The 25,030-nt window shown below is 43.4% G+C and overlaps 1 protein-coding gene across 1 annotated transcript in view; it reads right to left on the bottom strand.

Annotated features, from left to right (window-relative positions):
* Positions 1-15,660, bottom strand: part of T265_12798 (hypothetical protein) — a gene marked incomplete at both ends in the record, with an annotated part of 44,725 nt that extends 29,065 nt beyond the window's left edge. Inside the window, 5 exons of the mRNA XM_009165576.1 lie at positions 1,006-1,102; positions 11,213-11,298; positions 13,923-14,063; positions 15,299-15,409; positions 15,452-15,660. Coding sequence (XP_009163840.1) covers positions 1,006-1,102; positions 11,213-11,298; positions 13,923-14,063; positions 15,299-15,409; positions 15,452-15,641 — 625 coding nt within the window. The remainder of the gene's footprint in view (positions 1-1,005; positions 1,103-11,212; positions 11,299-13,922; positions 14,064-15,298; positions 15,410-15,451) is intronic.
* Positions 15,661-25,030: the final 9,370 nt, after the last annotated feature.

The following is a 25,030-nucleotide window of genomic DNA, read 5'->3' on the forward strand; positions in this document are numbered from 1 at the left end:
ACTCTATCAGCTGGATTGACCAAACTTAGTTTGCGAACCTCCTATGTAAGCATTAGCTGGCTGTGACATGTTTTCAACGAAGTGATGCGTACACGAGTACACAGTGAAACACCAGTATCACTGGGAGAGTAACCGAAGATTATCGGGTGAAGGTGATTGAAGAACAGTCTACACATACCCTGCCTCTACCAAAAATGGCACTGATTCCGTGATAGAAATTACTCATAATGTTTGTGAAAACTCTTAGACCGCCCACGACCGGCTTCACTCTCCTTTTGGGCTTATCAGGTAGGAACAGTCCCCCAGTTTTCTTCACACGTATGTTCAGCTTGGTATGCCATTAGTGCGATATCTCGAATGCCGTACCAAACAAAACATGAGGCGGCCTTTGTGTAGCACATTCAGTGACAGCGTACCATATAACTGAGATCCATCTGAATTCGTGTCTCCGTTGTGTCTGTGAACAATGCTGTCAGGACAAATGAGCGTAAATGACGGACAAACTAAACGGTAGCCGACGTTAGCGATAGGAGTAGAACTTCATATTCCAGTTTATCGCTAGTAGAAACGTTCAATGATGAAAGTGTGAATATGAATTCTTTTAATTTCATAAAAATCCATGTTCCCGAGTGACTGGTTCGGTTTGGAGCAGTGCAGCGGTGGTTCGTCTACTGTACTCACACCAACCCAGTAAATCACATGATTCATAAGTAGTGAGCGCTAAAACGGTCCGGTGCGGGATCATCTTCGTACACTGAAGTTCTGGAGGGATGGTTAGGTGGTTAAAGCCAACTTCGCCAGGTCGTTAGCACCTATTATAACAACTTTTTAACCCAATTATACCAGTCTGGGAAATTCCCATCGTGAAATCTCACTTTGTCAATTCATAAGTTATAAAGAAAAAGTATTGTCATCCCGTCTGACAGAGTATGACAGCAGATAGTAAATCATCTTTGCGTAAAAACAAATACACTTGGTACAGAGTCTGTCAGAGACTGAACTTACTCGGAGGACCTTCATAAAAAATGGAAAACGAATTGACCAGTATCACTGTGCCGTAGAATGCAGGAAGCAACCGCAATGCCGGTTCGAGTTTGGCTTCCTGTTAGAAATGTGAACATTGGAAGGACAAAATCAAGGTAGATAATGAAGCATGGATAAGTTTTATTTCATAAAAACGAAATACTTTATCAGCACCTACCGAATTGGTTGAAAGGATGCTAATTAACAGTATTGGTTAAACTCCAGAATAAGATTTTTGTTGATTTTTAATTTCATAAATCTGTCCGCACAGAAAGCTCTTTCAGCTTAACCTGGTTGATATCCCTGAAAAAAGACCTCTGTAGTCTGTGTGAAGTGCATTGGAATTAGTACGGTCATTCAGATGTGGGTCGTATAACTGGTAGTTTCAAGTGAACCTTCCCATTAGTATACATGTCATCTTTAAAGTATGCTAAACGCGGGTTAAATGATTTTACGCTGAAAATTTCTTTCCAGCCATAAAAAGCTGGGCTACATGATACTGCTTGGGTTAGGGGCTGACTGGAAGCTGGCGATTGGTCTGAGACTCCCCTAGTTCGGTTATCAAGCCTTCTCACCTGTTGCCTCGTGCTAGCTGCTCCCTTTTCAGAACATCGAATGAAAGCCTTCTTGTGTACCATATGGCATTTGTGTTGTTCTGCTTCTCGCGCTCGTAGCTTCTTAATTCAGCACGATATCTCGGGTATTCTTATAGTTGTAGGCCAAGTGTAGCTAACATACAAATGAAACTGTCTCAAAGCACAACCGACGCATACAAAGTTAGCTGCCTAACAAACTCAGCGATACAGTGACGGTAAACTCTTTCACGCAATGCCTTATTGCATGAAGCAGTCAAGTCGCCACATGCCAAAAGGAAAGTTCTCCACACAACAGGCAATAGTTCCAGGGCAAGATGTAATACTGGAAACGGGCTTTCATAATCAGGTCAATAATGTTCACAGTACGCGGAACCGAGTGTGCAAAATATGTGAATGATTTGGTGTTGCTCTCGATTCCTTTTTTGGACAATCCTCGTGTTTCGAACCAGAAAGAGCTAACGATAACAATGTATCGTCCGTCAATGAGAAATCTAAAACCCACTTTCTCCGTACATGCACTGAGTATTCTCGGACCATGAAGTTATCAGACTGGATAAATGTTTCCTTTGTCTAAACTACAGCTAAGAAGCAAAAAATTTCCTTCTTTGAGTGTCGTACGACAAACTTTATTTAACAATGAAATCTACCTTCCACTAATGACCCTATAGGAGGAAGTTATGACGTTCCGCTAGTAACAGTTGACGGTGGGTTCACCGCAAGTTCGAGGTAAATGATCACCAGGATGTCTAAAAGAAATCGAATCAGCAATGAAATTTAGCTTCTCATTTTAAAACGACATGATAAATGAAAGCCATAGAGCACTGCTAAATTTTATGGTAACATTTTGAGAGTCTATGTGGCGTTTACAGCAAACACGTGAACAGGATCGAAGTGAAGTGAATCAGCTGGAAGCAACCAAGTTTCCAAAAAGCTATTCCATCACTTCAAGTCAGTACTTAAAAGTTGGACGATAAAACAGGGGATTAAATACTTCCAAGTGCCTAAGGAGATGTCTGGGTCAGAAGGTATGTGCCCTACTTGTATTCTCACAAACATTCCTCATATAAGTTGGTCTTATAGGTGGTAAGCAGATCCATTCACAGCAACGGTTTTGCACAACAAGTTAGGAATTTTTTCCACCTAACCTCTGGGTTAAAGTTTGGTTACCTCGATGCAGCTGACCAAGTAGAATCAGTCAAATACGATGCTGATTATCCCCTTGTGACTAAAACAGTTAGGAAAATCGGAAGGCAGCAGTGCAATCTACTACGACATGGTCGGACATCCGTCAGGAGTTGAGGTATGTATGTTTGGTTATTTACCTTGACACATCATCGTCGTCATTGTCAGCCGTAATAACCGCGTACTCGTGGTACAGTTNCAGGTTTGTTTAATCGAGGTTTGGGGGGGGGGGTAGGTAGCTGCGCATTGCAGGCGGGAGATGATAAATAGGTGCATGAATCCAGCATTGTCAGTGGGCTGTCAAGTGGGGGGTTTAAAAAGGAGCTATGCATTGAAGGTACTAGCTTGGATGCACGAGCGCCATTGGGGGCGCGACTGGGCCATATCTGACAATGTCTTTAGCTAGTGATGCGGCCAGTCTCGGGGTCCCCATCCAGGAGGACGGCAGTGACCAGCGCAGCTGATTTTTCTGGTAATGGCTTTTATACTTTGCTGCCAAGTCAGTGTTTGACAGCCTCTGACTCTCTTCCACTCTTCTCGTTGTTGTGCGAAAAGAGCCCTTCGAGGAAGTCAGTCGGCGGACACAGATAAGAAGCACCCTTTTCTCATTCATCGTGAGTGATTCTATGGATGTGAATTTTTGTTCCTAATAATTAAATCAGAACACATCCTCGGAGATAAGCAATACAAATGATATTGTACTACTTGTCGGATATTCGAATTAATTATGGATGGTGGATGCAGTGGATTGTGGCATGTACCGCGTGGGAGTTGCACTCAGCCCCAAGGCTGGAAAAGCCTTACTGGACTGAATCCCAGTAAACAGTCGCCTTTGCACTGTGTGGTTGTCTGACTCAAGTAGGTTCAATGCAGGTCGATGCCGTAAACGGTGCTTATTTGTCGTATCGATATTTTCTCCGACAGACAGCAATTCGGCGACTGAGAAGGACGGGCTTTATCTGGATCTGTTACAACTGCTTTGGTCAGCAAGAAGGACGGATATAGTAATCCTGATCAAAGCTGGGCGACTAATTCCGTACAAGGCACAATTGGGTGGTAGATTTGGAATCGATGCTGAGCGTACAGATAATGGGGAATGACTTTTTCAGTTGCGTGCAGATCATCGTCTGTTCCAGTCCAATACGAACTTCCAAGACAGACGCCCACATCGAGTTACTTGGAGGCCATCCACCACATGAAATTTCTGGTCTCTTTTGGATCGTATGGCTATCAGTTACCGATGAAGAGCCTCAGTTAACAATTATCATTCCTTCTGGGGTACGCAACTTGACTGTGATCACGCCATCGTGCGGCCCCAGTTAGCACTTCGCTTTTTGTCAGCATTATGCGTGCTAAAGCAGTGCAGTTCCTTTCCTCAAATTCGACAAGTTTCAGTCGCTCAAGTGTATTGACCTGACCTGGCTAGAAATTTACAGGGTGCGCAAATTGATGCAGATGACGAAGATTGCCAGAAGACTGAATGGAGGCCGGTTAGTGAAGCTGCCTTCATAGATTTCAAAGCTGTCTGTCCAAGCCATCCGACTCTACCAAGTGAACACTAGATATCGTGGAGCTCAGCAGATCTCCTTGCAGCCAGAAAGGATAGCGCATGCAGCTCCCTCAAACATTGGATAACCAGGAGCTTGAGGAATGACAGAGAACGCTGGTGGATTCCGACCACCCAGAAGATGGAGAAAGTGTTACGGTTCTGTCACGCAGCGAGCAAACAATATGATAATGCGGATTGTGGCAATACTCTATCCCCAGCTATGTTGCTTGATCCAGACTCCTAGCACGGCGAATAGTAAGAAGACGAAAACCTCGGACACAAACTTAATAATCCAACAACACACGATCAACATGCGATGCCCGGAGCTTCCGAACCCAAGTCAGTGGAAAGAATGGTATCCTGTACGTGGTCGGATTTAAATTTCCTTGGAGTATCAATAGGCCATTGATTTTTCATAGTTTGACCTTGAAGATGCCAGGAGTTCGCTAGCACATAAAAACACAGCGTTTTCTGGGGGATACTGATATCCCCAACAGAAAGCTTTGACTTCAGGCAACAATCGCGCCCTATTTCAGCTGATTTGAGCAACCGGTCAAAAGAAGGCAAGTGTCAGTGAAACAGTATGCGAAAAACCAGAGTGGTAATTCACTGCCTCAATCGTCGTCTTGAACGATGGGCTGAGCACCTCAAAGAACAGTTCAGCTGTTCTCCTTGTATACAACCCGGCGGGCCCGAATGGAACCTACCATTAAAAACAGAAATCCAGTGTGAGATATCAATCCTCAAGCACTGCAAGTCATCTGGACCCGCACTCATTAATGGGGGTGGTGAGGTTCTGGTGAACAGTTTATTATCCATAATGCAGGTGGTTTGGAACAAAAAACAGAATGCCAGCCGAATAAAGCTACCCCGCCGTCATCCCAGTTTTCAAACAGTGAGCAAAAATTTTAGGCATCAGCCTAGTATGCGTCCCTTTTGAGGTGTTTTTTGGCCCTATTTCGCGTAGGCCGATCGATTATCTGGAGAGACAGATTCGTGAAATTCCAGCTGGGTTTCGCTCTGGCCGAGAACGCATCGATCTGAAATCTGCTTTTGACACTGTCGATCGTGATAAAATTTGGTGGTGTCTGGCATTCAAAGGTGCCCCATCCAAATTTCTAACCCTTGTTAGGTCACTGTATGCAAACTCCTGCAGGCACGTATGAGTATAAGGCAGACGTTCGCCTGAGTCACTCACCTTCAGTGGTGTCAGGCAAGACTGTCCTTTCTCATGTTTCCTCTTCAGCTTTTTTATTGATGTACTGCTTGCCTGCCTCTGAAACCTCAGGAGTCGAAACGCCACCGAGAAGTTCAACCAAAGGCATTGAATATGCGAACGATATTGCCCTCCGTGGTTTAGGTCCTTCAAAAATGCAGACCACTTCAAATAATTCAAATGAACTTGCTGCACGGTTTGGCATTCCTTTCAGGGCAGCAAAATGCAAAGTGCTTCTACAACACTGAGTTGTATCAAGCTCAGACGTCATGCTTTTAGACGAGACAATGGATGTGGTAGATAATTTTTTTTACCTGGGTACCTTTGTATGTTCAGGTGCACTAGCTGAAGATTAGATTATTCCTCGAATTGGAAGAGCCCGGGTAGATTTTGCCAACCTCCAACCCCTATGGCGCCGACGTGACGTGCTTTCGTCTGTCAAGGGCAGAGTTCACAATGCGGTCCATTATAGTAACGGATCAGAGACGTGGCCTCCGCACTCAGAGAATATGCGAAAGTTCTCAGTGTTTGACCATCGATCTCTCCGAAATATTGATCGTATGTGGTGGGAACATCGGATTATTAATGCTGAGGCACGCCAGATGGTTCTTGGTAGGAGGGACCCTCCCGTGAAAGATGAATTACTCACATTTCATAAGCTGCGCTGGTTACGGGATGTACTTTTCATGCCAGAAGTCCGTCTCTGTCGCAGATCTGTTTTCGCCTAGCTCTATACTGAGTGAAAGCGACCGAGTGCTAGACAGTATACGACTTGGCACCGAAGTATTAAAACTAACCAGTAAACATAGTCGGGTCGATAACTGTCTCCCCCCTGGATGGGTACTCAACTTGGTTAATAACATTAGTAAAAAATCGCCAAAACGTGCAGTCATTGGCGCTCATGCATCAAAGCTATCGCCTTCAGTGCGTAACTACTCAGTTCCTGAACCAGCCAGATGTACCATCATCTCTAAGGCCTGGCTGTGTGTATCACACCCTCCCACCTTCCAATGATCGAAACTGTAGCAGCTAGAACCATTGTGCCTATGGCACGCGGTTTATAGCTGATAGTGTATATCAGGTCATACGAAGGCATTATATTCTGTATCTTGCGTAACTGTGGGTTATCAACACTGTTGATTGACCGTCTATTTCCGAATAACAGTACTGAACTTCTGTCCACATGTTTGCGGGTTCTAGCCTTCCAGCCAATATCGCAGGACACAAGGCTTCTAGGTCGCTTTGCGAAGGTTAACTTTCTCCACAGGACAAAATACATAGGCCTCCAGTGAAACCATTTATCGGTTTACAGTGACGTACTCGTGTGTAACAAAATGCATGCTAGAAAGCTAGCGATTTTCAGCAGACAACTTTCGATCATGTCGCATCGCACAACCCGCTTTTCGGGCATTTTTTGCGATCACCGCACATATGCTGTGCACTCTGATCGTAATTCCGCAACGCGTGGATTTGCTGTGTGACACGTGAATGCGTCATTCGATTGCGCTATTGAGTCGGATTCTCGGTGAATTTTGGCTGCGTTGTCTGTTCCACAGTTCTGAAAAGTACCCGTCTCCTATGTCATCCGAATGGGAATTAGAAAACATATTAACTGGTCACTTAAGATTGTCCAGCTAAGAAGAACAGGGGATGATTTCATCGTCCAATGTTCGTTATAAATACCTTTTCCTTTTACAATACACTCACAGGCATTCCGTAGTTTCATATGAAATCTCTTTTACCAAGATGTTGGAAATTCACCTTCTGATTCAGTTAGGCTTCCCGGGATAGAATATATTTTTGCCAGTAATGAGCGACATCAAACAATTTTCCAATAACTTCTAGAACCAACTAGGCCAGCTTGGTATGCGAAGAATCAAGCGCATCAGCTGTGGCGAAACTCATACAGCTAAAAGAACGTGTTTGAATTTCACGGAGCTTTAACCGTCATCATGTCGTACCGTCCCTATTTTGTCACTCCTTCGTTCAACACTGCCTGCAACACATGAAGCCCCTTACTACTTTCTCGTCTATCAGGCGAATATGGTTGTCAGCTTTCTCTTGGGTTCGTGATTTCCCTTAGGCGAAGGTTCCCTATCTACTTCAACCCGTGGTGCGCCAGTAGTTGACTGCCGGAACTCTTGTTGCTTGAAATCCGAGGTGAGAGGTTTATTGAGGCAGAGGTAATCAACCAGTAAATTTATACATAGAAGTACATGGTGACTTGTACAGATTCTTCCGAGTAAAACATCATTAGATAATAGGCCTGCTTATCCCAGTGAAAACGAAATTTTTTCTTAGAACAACAGTTGTTCGGCCTCTTCATTATTTCACCACACTGTTTAGTGCCATGGTCTTAACACTGTAAGCGTTTGATAAGCTTCCAAAGATTGAACAGCTCTATCGCCTGTGATATGTTGACGGAAATTGATCGATTTGGTTTAGGACAAGTTCTGTCACTTGACAGGTTATTATTCAGCTTCACTCTCACGAATGTGCACTTGATTTCGTTTATGACGGGTGATGGAGGCCAAAGGCAAACGATTTAGGTCTTCTATGATAAAGGAAGAGGTTGTTGATGGGTAATTATAACTCTAGATCAAAAGCCATGTCATCATTTGAATAAGATCACTTTGCTTCCAAAGACGACAGGAATCCTATCGGCGTCAGAGACATTGATTTCGGAAATCCTTGGATTCAGTCCAGTGAATAGTATAGTAAGGGTGAGGTGCGAAGTCATAAATTGGGATAAGGGCTGAGGAAGTTGAGTCCAGTTAGGGCCACGGACATGGATGGGGTCATAAAGAATGCTGCAATCGTTGTTGCAGTTCATGTTGTTTACGTTGGCCGAACCTGTATTACGTCATCGTCGCAGCAACTGAAGAGGGTTGGCTGTCTATTCTAAATGTCAAGCGTCCCAAGTTCTGTCCATCATAGTAATGAGATAGTATTTACCCTCATTCCTGTCATAGTTATAGACCTAACGTAGAGTATGATGGTAACCTGTGGAACTTTTCTGCATTTTTCGGTCAACAAAAGTACTAAATCCGACCGAGTTGCCGATACAGTCATTCTGTGTGATTTCATTGTTTACAAATGTACCATCGATCGAGACAAGTTGAAGTGTGCGCTGCAGTTGCCTGTCGCAACTGAAGCTGTCAAAGAAACAATGCACTGACGCACACTAATGAAACCTCGTTGTTATGATCAACCGAATCTACTTTAATTCCCACTGCTATATATCTTCTCTCCGAAGGTTTTGAATTAGTTCCACTATTTTGTCATGAATAAATGTATAGTTGCATCCGTTGTGTAAACCAGATACTAAATGCTCGTATTTTGAATGCTGATCAATTAATTTTCTTTGGTCAGGTAAACGAGTCCAGTAATTACTACACCTTCTTAAAAGAGATACAGGTTACTAATTCGGATGCGATACGATTTTGGCCACCAACATGGTTCGAAAAACAATAGTTTTGCGAAGTACACTCATTTACAAACTGATTTGGTTTTTCGGGAGACTCACCTGGAACCCAGCTGAATCGCTTGGTTGTGATATTTCGATTGCGATAAGTAATGATTTGCAAATATACATTTATCGCGATGTATCGAAACATGAGGCGGCCTGGTGCAGCACATTCAGTTTCCTGGAAACATCACTATCTAGAGATTCAGCTGGGTTTCAGATGAATCTCTCGAAAAACCAAATTAGTTTGCAAATGCGTGTATTTCGCTCATTTCGTTCAATTTGGTTTTAAGTAGAACACAAGGTTGACGGAAACTAGAAGACTGCGCCTACCTAATGAGCCCCAAAAAGGGCAAAACCGGTCGTGGGCTGTCGAAGAGTCTTCAGCAACCTTGTGGGTAGTTTCCTTTATGAAAATAGATGTAGTACTTGGTAATCGGCCTGGTAATTACCACTGCGTGACAGGAGTGAGCTGTGAAGACATGGGTCAGTCGCGTCCTCAGTGGAGCTCATGTATCCAAGCTATTGCCTTCAATGCATAGCTCCCTTCCCAATGGCCACACATAACAGTTCATCTTCAGTGCTGTGATTACACACTAATTTATCAGCTCCCGCCTTCAATGCGTATCTACCTACCCCACCTCCCCGAACCATCGGTGAACGAAACTGTGGCGGCCACAGCGACTGCACGCGGTTATTACAGCTGACAATGATGATGATGATGATGTTGATGATGATAATGATGATGATGATGATAATGATGATGATGCGAAGTACCTGAACTATCCTTATCATTCCTGGGGGTTTTAGTGAAATTGGTCATGGGGTTGATTATGGTTAAAAAATCACTGTACGTTCCCAAAGGTGGGCCGTTCATATCACTTGGACGTATATTTTAGGTGTATGCTGGAAAGAGGAATCACAGATGCACTGAGACCCCGATAACTTCCTTAAAACATCATAAACGAGAGATTCGTCTGGGTTTTAGGTGAGTCTCTCAAAAAAAACATTTTTTTCGCAAATGCGTGTATTTCGCTAATTTAGTGCACTTTGGTCTCAAGTAGGACATAAGGTTAACGGAACCTCGGAGACAGTGTCTGTGTGGTAAGCCCCCAGAAGAGAGAAACCGGTCCTTGGCCGTCGAAGGATTTAAAGTAAACTTTTGAAAGTGTATTACGTCTAAAATTATTTAAATCACCAGACTTGACCAGCTTGGAAGATGACAAACATAGGGCATCGAATCTTCGCCGAAAACTTAGAAAAATGTCGTGAATTCGTTCGACATGCCACAGCCTTTAAGGTGGTCTTGCTGCATGTAGCATGCCTGTAGATTTCGAGAGTATTTTCACTCGGCATATTCACCTTTGAAAGAATTTTGGCTTGCTCGCCCAATTTTGCATGTATGATGTGCCATTTCATGGCTGCATTCTGAGCAGTATGCAAACAGCAGTATGTTTATTGGCCCATTGCAAAGAAGGGAAGGGTTTATGTCCCCTCTAAAGATCATCATCAGAGCGCATCGTAAATCTAAACGTGAGTCAAATTCCGAACATGATGTGAGAGGCGAAAGTGTTACCGTTTCCCCACAAATACACACGGAAAGCAGCTAGATTACGCCTGAACAGGCTGATATGTTCTGTCGATTTTCTCGGAATACGACTTACTCTCGGTAAACGGAAGTCCCTGTTGAGGGTTTCCATTCAGGCAATGCCAGATAGGCAGATTACTTGTGGGATCAATTGAAAAACACCAGAATGCCCGAAAACATGCACCATTAAATAGGACTATGTCAGCTTTGATCAGCAATAAACCAACGTTTTCCACTGAGGTCATGAATATTTCGCAGCCTCATCTCCAGCCTACTTCTTTTTAAGAAAATACTTTAAAGGCTGTGCTCTCTACAGTTTCAATAGCTTCTTTCCGAATTTATCCAGATATTTTTCAGGAACGTAATCGTTAGGTTAACGAAAACGTATTGTGCTCTACTGCTTGGTCGTTATTCTCTGTGAAAGTTAGTCTAACTGGAGATCCATGCAGTTGATAAGCTGAAGTAAAATCGCTGTGGCAAAGAATTATCAGATATGAGCCGTTTTTGATTTCCCAAGTTGAGCATGACCCTCTTGTCAATTAAAGAATTTAGATCAAGCGGACAAAGGTTTTACCGATAAATACGAACTCACTTTAGATAGAACCAGGTAATATAGTAAGTAGTACATCCCAACCGAAGCCAGGCCACTGAGGAGTGGAGAGATGAACCAGGAAACAACTAAAATAAAATGAAACGGAAAGTTTGTGTAGTGTGCTACATAAAGTGAGCTAGGCGTTATCTGAATGCAATAAATCTAAATAGCCACATATAACATAAAAAGGTTCGACCAAACGGATGGTTTATCCTAGCAAAAGAAATTTCCACAAAACGACAGTAGGTAATTTCATGAGAAATTTCATTAAAAAATGACAGTAGGTAATTTCATCAATGTCGGTGTCAAAGCATCATGCAGTGTCATTTGTCCGGAAGAAATACTGTATTTCCCGTCACTCTTAACGTCCGGTCACATATGAATCAAAGCAGTCAGATAAAAGATAAGCCACTTTTCAGAGGTAAATAGAACTATTTTGGCACACTCCAACTCAGTGGTAGAATCACTCCACCACTTCATTTCAAACTACACAGATCATAATCGTTCTTGGCCTACCAGGTCCCAAAGTCAATTTGCTGATGACCTTGCCATCTAACCATTTCTTTTAACCAACGTCACTAACGGATCCTATTTTAACTGCGCTTTTGATTTTCCAACCCGTAGATTTATCACGTTTGCTTCTTCATCAGTATGCAACCTGACCAGAGGTGTCTGAAATAATCCTCTATCGAACAGATTTCTTTTAAACAGGCGTCTGCTAGTCTGGTCTACTGCAAACAATGATGTTGTGGCTATATGCGTTCCAAAAAGCCCAGCGTTTGCACTACAGCGGGGCTTTTCTAAAGAGATCAGGCCTTTTAATCCTTCTGAATCACTATCTATGACCTTTCTGCAACTACGTACCCCTCTTGACGAAGCTAGAAAACTGTCTGGCTTCCTAACCTTCATTTTGATCTTTGGATTTCCTCCAGCTTATTGCCTGCCAGTCTATCTTTTACTTGTCATACGTTTGAACTTGATTAGGGATTTTAGTCAGCAAATTTCGTCTTCCGGCATAGGCATTCATATTCCAAAGTGTCATTCAGGAAAAAGGCAGACGTTTCCTGGGAAATTTGAGCCCATGAAACGATTCTACCTCTGGATAGAGAGGACAAAGTCAACAAATTCCTCAAAGTGGATTGTACTAATTTTAGATAATGCTTACCATTCGATCTATGCATTCATATACTTCCTACTTATAGATCCACAAATCAGCAATGCCTCACGTTGTGGCCTACTGGTGTACATGTATACTACTGATGAAGCGAGTGACCTGTGGGATGATGTCCAAGCGCCGCCGCATCCGATAAAAAGCGCAGGTCACTACAAAAATTATAAAACCGTTTTCGCTGTTCGTTTACAATTGTTTGATCTTCAATGAACGTTCAGAAAATTTCAACAGAACGTTCACTTTTCAAAAGCTCTATGCAGATGAGAGGTCTAATGTTATATCAATGGCTTGTAACTGATTAGTTTGTGTTTGCTAACAAAACACTTCGCAGCAAAGGGTCTTCCTCCCTTCACTGGTAGGGAGCACTTCCTTGAATCTACCATGTTTGCTATCACCAAGTCCAAAGTTCAGTGCTCTACTTCACACCTGAAGACTTCCAACTCTCAAAACCAAGCCGATTTCCTATTTTCATATTGCTCCAATTAACTTAGAGTGTTTCACTCTTGCCGTAAATTAACCTTTAGGATAATAAAACGAATGGTCAGATGATAATTTCTAACAGTTAGACCATAATATGGTAGCAGACTGGTTTATCTGACGATGGAAATTACAAGGCATTCAGGCAGAAAATAATGAAAAAAGCACTTTTGATTACACAGGAAGGCTGGGTATGTGATGAAGGACTACCCCAGTGCCTGTTTTAAAGCATTTTGCACAACTGTATGGAGCAGCCGGAAGCATCAGAATATAATGTCTACTAATTCAAAATACGAGCTAGTGAGTCTTGTGCACGTTTCCTGAAGCCTTCCCAAATGTCCATTTTGTCACTGTTGTCTACTTTTTTGAGGTAATGGATCTTTGAGAGTTTTATTAGAAACCAAATGCAAGGTACCAGATTTTGCCTGCTCCAAGGAGGTGATGGCGGAACATCTAAATGTCAAAGACGTTTGGTCTGGACATTCTCCAGCCAAAAGTACAGTTTTGCGCGGCAAAACGGAAAGCATCTATGAACCACGTCTTTCCGAAAGAACCGAGATTTCATGTTTCAACGCTCCAGTGACGTTTCTGAATTACGAATCTAATAGGAACAAATTTTTAGGGTTGAATGCATTTGAGAACAAAGAACTCGTTCGTTCGTCACCTGAAATGGATCTGCCATTGCTCAGGCATGAGACAACTGTCCTTCAGTTCTAACATTACCTCGGTACTTGTTTTAAGGATCGATACTTGATGAATTTAACTGGTCCTATTCTAGCCTGCATGGCAATAATGCAGCGAACAACAAAGTTCACTGAGCAGTATCAAAGATAACAAGCCAGGTGTTGTTTATTTTTCAACGATCTTTACCGAACAAGCCTCTCTTTTGACACCCATCTTCATGGGAACTGTTGGTGGCACTACAAAAAGCCTGTTGGTATGGTTCACAAGGTTCAAAGGGTATATGTTGTGTGCAACTGCATCATTATGGTTAACATTCAATTTTTTGTCGAATTTATTTTTTCTCGCACTATGATGACCTAGAAAAGAATGATGACTCACCGATTTTTACCAAACCTATCCATTTGACTGACCGGATACCTAAAACAACCAGGCTGAAGCCCACGGTGGCCCCAACAATGCTGTGCGTGCCAGAGACTGGTAACCGGAAAAACGTTGCGACCAAAAGCCAAACACAAGAACCTCAACAACAAGAGAGAGGAAAAAGAGCATACATAGATATGAGGGAATATGAACAGGACGGGTTAAGAAAGTATGCTTAATAAAACAACGACATGTTATATTCTTGAAAATAAGCGCCGTTGCTTTTGTTTTAAGTTGAGTTTATGGTAGGTTTAGGCATGACAGGTTGAGTTGAAAAGCCACGGTGGTAAACATTGGCTATATATGGATGTCAGCTGTAAACAATCTGTAAATAACCTGTGAACAAAATATGGTGAACATAAATAACCGATAACTTAATCACCAGCAATGGACAAAGCGCGAAAAAAGTAACGGCATAAACCAAACGCATGAAGTATTGCTTGTCGTGGACCTGGACGCGTGTTTAATGAATTAGCGTCAAGAGTTAAATACTTATCTCCTCCGACATCCACCTACTGTAAACAGCGTTACATTACACTCTCACTAATTAATCGGTTTTACATTAAACTCACAAAGCTGCTAAACATAACGTAAAATCGGCGTATTCAGTCCATTTGTGGCCTCAGTGAAACGGCTTTTATAAGAAAATGAAACATTCTGGGTAGGTTTGTTGTTCAACCTTGTTGATCTTATTCTTCACACGCTAATAGCCTGGTGACTGCTACCATTCTGCCACACGATGTTCCTGCTGCTCTTTTTTGAGTTGAATCTGCAATCCTGGTCATATCAATAAAAGTGCGTCCAGGAAAAACACAGGGTTTTTTAAGGTGTACATATCGCTTCACCGTACACACTGAGCAGATTCACTGGGCCACTTCAGTGCGACGCAAGGTAATTTAACCAAAATGCATATTTCATTCAAAATCTGAGGAGAACTTGGTTCATATTTACCCGTAACCTACAACGCACGTCAAGACCTCGGCTTGGGGTCAACCGGCATTTCTTTTATTTCATTTGTTTCAGAGAGTCTGCAAGAAAGATTTTTTGTCAAACTCATTTTTAGTGTAATTGATATCAGCCAATAATGATCTCTAATCTTTGCTGTACTTAAAGTCAAAGGTAAATCTGCCAATTTCAAACCGTAAGAGCCTCTAGGCACACAGCCCAAGACGGCTAAAGTGAGTCAATATTATGACACTGTACAATAATACAACAACAAATCGGACCCACGCAGAAGGGAACCAGGAAGACAGTGCGCTTTGCTAATTGAAAGACGATTAAAGAAAATCGTCAGTAGATTTCACATCCATAAACGGAACAGATCGCGTACGTACCACAAAGTGAAGCCACTTGACCAACCATCAATATAGCTGGACCGTTTTCCAAATCAACAAACATGTCCACGTCCACTATGCCCTTTCTGATCGTATTTGCTACTTTTGAACCTGTAAAATGCAGGTGATTAAAACGGTGACAAATAAAGTTACCCAGGAGTATAGCACCGGATAATTCACATATTGTGGCTAGAATACATGCCTGTCTGAGTGTTAGAACTTTCGCACCAACACTAGTTCCGAAAGAATTGGCCACATCGTTTGCCCCTATTCCAAAGGCAAGCAAGAAAGCCACAATAAATCCCACGACAACCATCCATATTTGGTCCTCTGGAATGAGCATGCTTTTGGAACGGGAAACAAAAAACGAAATAGGACCGATTACTCCCGGGATGAGAGGCAGTAGAGCTTCGGTCGGCGCGGATTCCGAACAAGCTGAAGTAAATCACATAGGCAATACAAATAAAATGTATCTGGAGGCAAGCAAGACAATAGTTCACAAAGTTGAGTTTAAAAAAACTTATTGAATGCTTTTAGGCTAGAACGTAAATGAAAGGCCCCAGTAGAACTGGTGAGAAGAAACATTATACGTCTCTCACGCAGAAGGTAAGGTAGATGAATGAATACCAGGAGTGCCTTGGCGCTATCCAAAAAAGTTTCGCTTACAGCAGGTAAACTTGACCAGACATTGAATATAGATTTCTTCTTATCCGTGCAGCCGACCCGTGATGAGAAGATGTACAGTTATTTCATCCTTGTTGAGAATCAGCAGCAGTGCAGATTCCGCGAATGGCAGAGGATTTCGAAGTCACAGCATTGCAGCCACTGGTTGAAAATTTAACTGTTTTGCCACCTGCGGCTGATCAAGCGTGGACAGCTCTCACCACGCTGCATTTCAAGCAAAATACTCAAATAATGTCAACTGGTTCCCTCCATTTATTATAATAAAGCTGCAAGAAAACCAACGTGTGCCCCTAAACCAACGCGTTTACAAGAAAGGAGTGACCAGGCCGATCAACATGGTTTGCCCCAAGAACGCCTCACTTTGACGTGCCTTAGGAGCTCTTATTATACAGCACTTTTGACAGGCCTTTAAACATAAACTCTCCGAAGAAACATTTATTCTCCTCGCACACTGTTCCTGCTTCTACTAGGTTGGAGAAATTCACTCCCATTCCACTCTCAGCTGACTCAGATCAAGCCACCACAAGGAATATCGAACCTGCTCGCAAGCAGTGGGAGTAAAACAGGTTCGGCCACTATTATACCTTAATAGGCACCTTTACAAATACAACTAACAAAGCGAGCAAACTAGTTCTCTGAGGTGTTAACAGAAAACATAGGACACTACCTGAAAAAATATCATTTATTCCACTATCCACGTGCTCTCGTTAATGGCACATCTTCAGCTACTTACAAAAATTTAACAGCGATAAGGTAATAACACTCACTCTTCTCAGTGGCTAGTGATCCGCTAAAATAATAACTGCATACGCCATGACGAGAAACAACTGGGCTCAGTTTTAACTAATAAAAAACGGGGACTGGGTGATACGTCGAAATGAAATGAAATCGGTTTTCCTTACACTGAATCAATCCGGCTGATGACTCAGTTAATGATAAAATTATGGAAAACGGGGTGCACATGACGACAAAGCCACCGGCCTGCGATGAAGATGTCACTTTATGACAAAACAAAATTCTTCTCGACTACGGGCCAAAACAACCAGCTCCTTTTCCTGGACTGATCAGTTGGCTGAATAAGTCACATTGTGAAAGTTTTGGCTTGGCTATTCGCTCAGACGTCACCGCCCAATCATCTGGTCGGTGCTCCAGTTTTGGGCACAATGTCGAATGCCATGTCCATCCGTGATACGGGTAACCAGCGAGCTGACGCACTTCAGGCATATCCACCATGGTGCAACACCAGGCCTAATGCCCGGTCCAGTACTGTTCCTTGCCTTGATGACTGATTTGCCCACTACCCAGTCGACATCCCGAAAATTATTTGCCGATGACGTCTACATCTTCGAAGGACCCGATCAACATAGGACCACCTCATATTTCAGGAAAAATTGTCGGTGGTTCATGGGCATCTTATAAATAACCGCTGTATGTCTGATGCTAGAATATATCACATTTTCCACCACCTAATACTGAACTTCTTAAAACTGCATTCTCGGTCACTAGTGTTTGCAAAAAAAGGGATAAATACCTTTGAATAGTCAGTAGATAAGCAAGTGAAACTTCAGATTATTGCTGCGTACACGGTTTGCAGGTATTTGGAAGTCTCATGCCGCGCATTGTGGACCTACGTCTTGATAGGGAATGTAATCTTTGATTTTGGATTATCCTACTTCGAGACCTGACATATGTAAATATGCATTTCGACCTGAAGTGCACCGCTGTTGCTATTACCACAACCTCGTAAGCGATTCCTCGTTAGTTCGTCACATACAAATTGGACCTGCACGATAAATACCTCATTTTCGAATGTATAGTTATACATAGTCGCTGAATGGCGCTTTAGGTATCACTGATTTGTTTCAACACTCTCATCACGTGCATGTAGAGACCGTGTAAGCCGCCGGGGATTATTTTAAAAAAACGTTACACCTTACGCAAGGACGGGGACAGACTTGAACAAGCACTTAAAAACGGTGTTACAGTGCATATAAGCCAAATTAAGGTTCTATTTATCATTAAAATCTTACGGAGCCTTTAATGAACTCCTCATATGTCACAAAAATGAATAATCGAAGGGTTGTATTAATGGTGATGTTGCTAAATTGCCTAATGTGCTATTTATCACAATACCGAAACCCCAATCGAAAAAGCATCGAATAAGTGCCTGTCCAGGTTTGAAAAGCGGTAATAAATAACGAGTTTTGAAAAAGCACGCTTTCTCTAGGCCGTAGCAACGACTAGGCACTTTACGACATCAGCCAGAGATCGACCCAGTACGTTGTTCAGAAAGTGAAGATCTTCCAGATTTATCTCCGAGCCCTTGATGATGCAGTGCCATCCAGCTTCCCCTCTGTCCCTAGAGAAGTTGCAGTGGTAGGAGGGGGCTTTCCGGACCCCCCAACCCACCCGATCTCCATTTGTGTTGAATTCCGAAGCCCTTTTTTCTGTAACACTTGGAACTCATTTACCAGGCACTTAACTCATAACAATCGCATGCATTGTCCGGTCCAAACTCCCTCAGTACCCTCACTTTCCAGCGGTGGACGAATCATGCAGCGTTAGAAGTAAGAGATATGGTTCAACAGCATTGGAGCCGGGTGGCCCTCTAACACTTCTTGACATTCATCTTCTTCCGCTCGCAATTTTTGGTACATGGCACAAACATTACATGCCGCACCCTCTGTCTGGGCTGCTGATCCACATATAGATGGTGATAACAACATGACTCCCAGTACATCCTATTCAAAACTTGCTGTCCAACAGTGGAGGTCTCAGACTGTAGGTTATAGGACCATTGTCAAGAAGCTTCACGAGGCTGATGCGATGTTCGTCCCAAAAAACCAGCACTCATTCGGAGGAGACTCACGCTGCCTAAAAGAGTTCGGCGACTTCTGGAAAATATGTCATAATCCTTTTTTCAAAAAGTTGACCACAGGGGATACGGAAGATGAGCTGGCATTTCGTAAAATGCGGAACCGCTGTAAATCAGAAATTCGCCAATGGAACATACGAAAACAAGCCACCATCCTGGACCCCGGTCGGAAAAACAAAATGTTCAAATACATGAGACATTGCCGCAGAAACAAGGTATCCGCCTTATTCTCTAGAGACAGGAACGGAAAACCCACGATTGACCCAACAGTGGTATTTGAGGTTCGCAGAAAACAGAATGCAGGTCTATATTCAGCCCCATCGTCCTCGCAACATCCACTCATGCCAAGGCGTAACTAGAAACAGCCTCTAATCGACTTGTTCTTTACGATGGAGGACATTCTTCAAATCTTGCACAAGATCCACCCGTTCTGCGCCTTGGGGCCCGACGAGGTCCATCCAAGGATCCTGAAGGAAACGTCGTCTACACTGGCAAATCAGTTATACCTGGTGTTTCGTCGGCCACTTGACGAGGGCCGGCTTCTCTCTGCTTGGAAGGAAGTGATTGTCACGCCAATCTACAAAATTGGTGACTGACTATCGCCTGGCAGCCACAGACCTATAAGCCTCACTAGCGTGCCGTGCAAGGCTGTGGAACGCATTCTGTAGCGAGCTATCCCAAGTCACCTTACTTCCAGTAACGTAATATCTCCAGCTCAACACGGATTTCTCCCGCACCGTTCCGACGTGACAAACATGTTCGTTTTTATGGACAGCTCAACCCAAGCCAAGGACGAAGTATTCATAGCGGATGCCATATATCTCGACTTCTCAAGAGCGTTTGATAGGGACCCACACGTCCCGCTACTCCAAACAACCAAGTCTTACGAGATTCAAGGGAAAATCCCACACCGTATCAAGGCGTTGCTATCAGACAGATCATTCTCGTATCAAGGCATTGCTATCAGACAGATCATTCCGAATGACAACAGGCTCAACCTTCTCTTCTCCAACGCCGGTCTACATTGGAGCTCCTCAAGGCTCCGTCCTGGGAGCACCCCTGTTTCTGATCTACGTTAACGACCTCTCAGATGCTCTTGTAAGTTCATGTCTATTCTTTGCGGACGACTTAAAATCCTGGAGTTTCAATGCCAGTGCCCTCTAAATGGATGTAGACGCTGCAAAGCAGTGACCGTCGGACTGGCACATTTCTTTGAATGACGAAAATTGCGTCGATGTCATTTGCAGAAGACTCAGCGAATGCCTTTGTTATGCATGGTGAGAAGGGACCAGAAAACAAGATGAGGATAGATGCCAAAAAGGATTTGGGCACCTGGGTCTCCTCAAATTTGTTCTTCTCATTGTACCATAAGAAATCGGCCCAAAAGGCATTCGCCATTTTACGGATGATCTGACGCACCTTTTCCCATATTACTCGCAAGTTGTCTACTCAAGGCACATGAAAGACGTCATCGTCATTGTTCATGTCCAGCGAGCCGCTATGAAATGTTTGCGGCCTCAAATCCGCGTTCCATGATACCCGCCTCGCGATGCTCGGTCTCTTTCCGTTGGAGTGCAGCCACCTTTGAGGGGACCCTATTCCTACTTATTCCCTGGTTGAACAAAGCTTGACCAACAGGTTTTTCACCAATGAACCAGCAAACACATGGCGGGGACAGTAAGAAGATTTTCAAGATCGGAGCGCACAAGTTCATCAGGAAAATTTTTTCTCATTTTGGATAGTAGGTGCGTGGAATGACTTTGCTCCGACGGTTGTCCACGCTCCTTCCAGAACCCAGTTCAAAGCACTACTATACATTTATTTACGCAAATCCTCGCGCTGGCATGCTACCCGTGCTGAGAACATGAAAAGCAGTGCTACGCCTTTTTTCACTTGTGCCTTTCAGGTGAACGACAGCCGCTGAACGACAAGAACAAAACGGGCCCGGGAAACCTGGGGAAAAACCTCGACCCCGTGTGTCGATCAGTGAATTCGTATATCTTTGAACTCCCTAGCGAAAAAGGACATTTAGGCTACCCTTAAAAATTACAAAGGTCAGGTGCACTTGTGGAACTTTGAGTTGTCTTTTTTCGATCATGCAGCATGTGCTGGAAGCAACCCCAAACTTTCATGCAACCACGGTAAAACCTGATATTGCAGAAGGGCAGAACCACTTTCCTTCGAAGGTTCCCCGATTTATCTGGGTGCACTTTTTACTCATCTCAGCTGGCTGCTTGGAGCTCTCCAAAAGCGCTCACCTTGCTTGTTGGTAAGTGTGAATCCAAATGACTTTCTAAAGCCATCCATTGCGCTTGGTTCAAATGGTAAGGGTGCCGGATTGTAGAATATATGCGGACGCTGGTATCTATGTCAACTGTCTCACTTCTGAACAGAGTGCCAAACCTCACAGCTCTGATCTCACGATCCCTCTTTCACCAGCCGCCGATCCGGTCAGGTCGACTCCATCATTCGAACCGGGTTGCTTGTACAAGATGAGTTTAACTCCAGTGAATTCCGATATCAGCCGACTGAGCAAACCCCCCCCCACCAAATTCATTGGCGGGGAAGTGTAGACCGGAGACCTTGACAAAGGCACCCATATGTTAGTCTCTCCAAATCCAGCTCACAATCTTTATCCAAATAACTCCATTGCAATAATAGCAGTGGCAAAGTGATATCAGCACAAGACCTCAGAGGCTCATTTATACCCGATAACTTATCTAAAGCAGTGGTCCCCGAAGCTAAAGGATTAAAGAAATCTCTAGCATCCGTCTAAGGTGGGTTGAAACATGATTAACCGGAGTCAAAATTTACAACTTGCATCCGCCTTTTCTCGGTGTCAATCGGAGTAGGCTGGGTATTCTACCCTTTGCTTGTGGCGTACAGCATGCAGTGCCGTCAGCCTACTCCACTTCATATCAGGTGGAGTCTCAATGTCAACAAATAATGTGAAAGTCGATGTGTCGTCGTTCACCCTTCTTTAACCACAAAAGGCCCTTTCATACCTAACCCCAATCGGTTCACAACCCACCTCATTGCATCGTTCAGTTATTTTCCCTGATTTTAATTTGCCTGCATCCAAATAACCCTCAAAATACGTCAAATGGACCTATCCTGTTGCGCAGATATAAATAGAGCTATGGAATCAAACGATCTGGCGTTGGTGGGTTCCTACACAATTTTGCTCGCTGAAACTTTACATCGGATACAGGTGGTTTCAATAATTACTATTGTTTGGTTTGACACTGCCGGGGGCACACAGATGTTCAACCTCGGTTAATTTCCACTTCTCTAACCTCCAGCTATCCCCACCCAGGGTCACATTGCGGCTCACTTTCAACCAACACCATGGGGTGTCTATTTTTCCCTCAGCTACACTAGAGCAGAGTTCACCTGTGGTGCCTATGCCCTCTCAGTCACCCTCAGGTTGGTCAAGCCTAAAAAACGCCCATCAAGATTAGACTTAGGACCGGACCTCTGAAGTCCGCAGTTTGTCATCCCAATAACTTGGCTATCTCAAGTACAGTTCATGTATACAAATATCTTGTTTTTGAGTGTTATCTGTGGCTCACGAAAGTCCCGATAAATCGGCCTTTACCTTTACGGGTGCCAGATACGTGAGGCCATCCTTGACAGCGATTTGACCAATGAAAATGATCCTCCAGATTCTGACACTGCTCCCAGTGCAAGAACCCCGCAAGAAGTTCCCGACATTACGAGGACGCTGCCAAACTTTGAACACTCTTTTTTATAATGCGCGCGTGAAACTGGTACCCAAACAGAGTCATCAAAGCGTAAAATGAATGATACTGGGTATAGAACATGCCGGGTTCACGCGCACTTTGACCGAAGAAACACGTAAGTAACCGTGAGAGGTTCCGCAATCACGGCTCGGCACTTGAAATCAAAAAGCTATTTCTTAGTGACAGTTGTACTGCGGGTGCACAGATGTCGCGAAATTTCCTAATGAAAGTTTGCAGTAACAACTGAATAGCTTTCAGCGCAGTCAACCCATTATTTTACTCAAACCTAATGTGGTTGTGTGGTTGATTGTGTGCTCCAACCTGGGTGTTGTTCATGGCCTGAATAATGGTAGTAAAACCAACTGCAACATGGATACGGTTAATATCCTCCCACCTGCCCCTGAACATATAATACAAAGCCTGCAAAACCTAGAAATACTTAGACGGTAATCGATGGGAAAAAATGCACCTCCATTAACTTTCCATACTTTCCCAGTCACAGGAAGCACTATACACTACCTTCATGGGTGAAACGCTACGTTCATCGTTATCTGCCCAATGCTAACCCCTTTTTGTACTTCACGATTCGAAATAAAATTTGGAATCATGGTTGGAAACAAGAAAGAATAAACTGGATGAGGGCTTAAGGATTTTTTGGGCTGTACACTGATCGACAGATCTGCCTAGAGTGGGTGGGGAAGTATACTGAAGGGCAGAAGCCGTCAAACGACGATAAACTATTATATGATTTGACGGTTATGCTACAGAGACTCGAAAAAGTCGATCAACTGGAGATGTTGAATGTGACCATGCTAATTTCAGTGGACATAATAGATATTATGTCGCTGTCAGTGAAACCGCCGCGATATGCTTTGGAGCATCACCTATCGAAAGCACTTGGCATTAACTTTTATGGCTGCTGTCTGAAAGCCGCCCATATATCCCAATCAAAGTAACAAACCGTCCGTTTCCGCTGCATTTGTTTACAGGTTTTCTGATATTGAGTTTGACGTTGAGGAAGCTACGCTCTTCAATCAGGTAGGCTTTACATTCAACTTACTTAGATCAGCCACAATCGCAATAGATTTTTAAACTGGCATAGTCGTTTGGCAACAAAGTCACTGATCATTTTCCATCCAAGTTCCAAGCAAACTGCTTGGTCCGAATCATGCTGTGATGGAAATGCATCATAAAGGATAAAAAATTTGCTTCCCACAAGTACGTTTTATTTCTTATTTGACATAAAATCCTTCATATTTTGGCAGTGGATATTTCTCATCACTTCAGCACTCAAGACCAATACGAATAGTTCACAAGTCGAGTTAAAGGCAATCACACCAGTCAAACGTGGTTGAATTTTTGAAGTTTACTGATTCAACAGCAATATTTTGGTGCGATTAAGAACAGGTTTGCTTGTTTACATCATTTTTTAATCTGTTGTTACACTGCTTTTCATTAACTTAGGTGAGTTGTGCTCTGACTGTAACCTTTTCGAAAATTAGGGTACCGAAGATTGTGAAAAGTTGACATTTTCACTCCACCTCCGGTTCCTTCATGTGCTCAGCAATTAACTTCGCCATTCGATTGCAGCATAAAAAACATCTCCACCACAGTTAGGTTCTCAGTGATGAAGTCTTTACTAATGAATTTAGGCAAAGCTGTTTATTTTAACAACTCGGTGGCAGCAGCCTGTTCAGTTGGGCGAACCTTAAAGTTCACCAAACACGTCAGATAAGTAATTCCATGTAACATTTCGTTGCGAACTCCGGTACCAAGCCAAAGGAAAGCCGAATTCCCTCTTCTCTCGGATACCCCCGATGTTGAGATCTTGATTTCCTAGGCTTCTTGGAAACTCTGGAGGCGGGCGGTGGTTCTTTATTTTAGAGAATGACCATTTTCATTCATCTTTCTCTTTTCTGGGCACTTTGTGGAGACCTGTTGAGTCAAATTCCGCTGAGTATAATCGACTGTCTTCTTGTTGACCTCAGTTTTCGTTGTCATGCTGAAAGCCGATTTTTACCTCATGACAACCATGGAGCAGTTTTCAACTCGTTAACACCTTAAACATCTTTTGCATGTTGAGGAATTGAGCGCTTTCAAAGGCGTCCCCGATAGGGGCAAGTACTTTGGTCTAGTAGAAATTATGCATTGGCAACAACCTAAATGACGCAGCACAGCATATGAAACGAGCATCTCGACGCACTCACCAGATAATGCATGGGGCAACTGCCACCCCTACTCGTCTCATCCATCACCAATTAAAAACTTTCTGCACGAAGAAATGACCAAGGTCGCCTTGTGGTGTATTACTTTATAACCTCATCCACCACTGAACAAAATGCTGTGAATATTAGACGTATATCCCTTGGGTATGCGAGACAACGCTGAAGAAATGAATAGACGACATCCCTCTTGGGAGTCCACGAGCGA

Source organism: Opisthorchis viverrini, assembly GCF_000715545.1.
Source record: "Opisthorchis viverrini unplaced genomic scaffold opera_v5_16, whole genome shotgun sequence".
In the NCBI taxonomy this organism is placed as follows: domain Eukaryota; kingdom Metazoa; phylum Platyhelminthes; class Trematoda; order Opisthorchiida; family Opisthorchiidae; genus Opisthorchis; species Opisthorchis viverrini.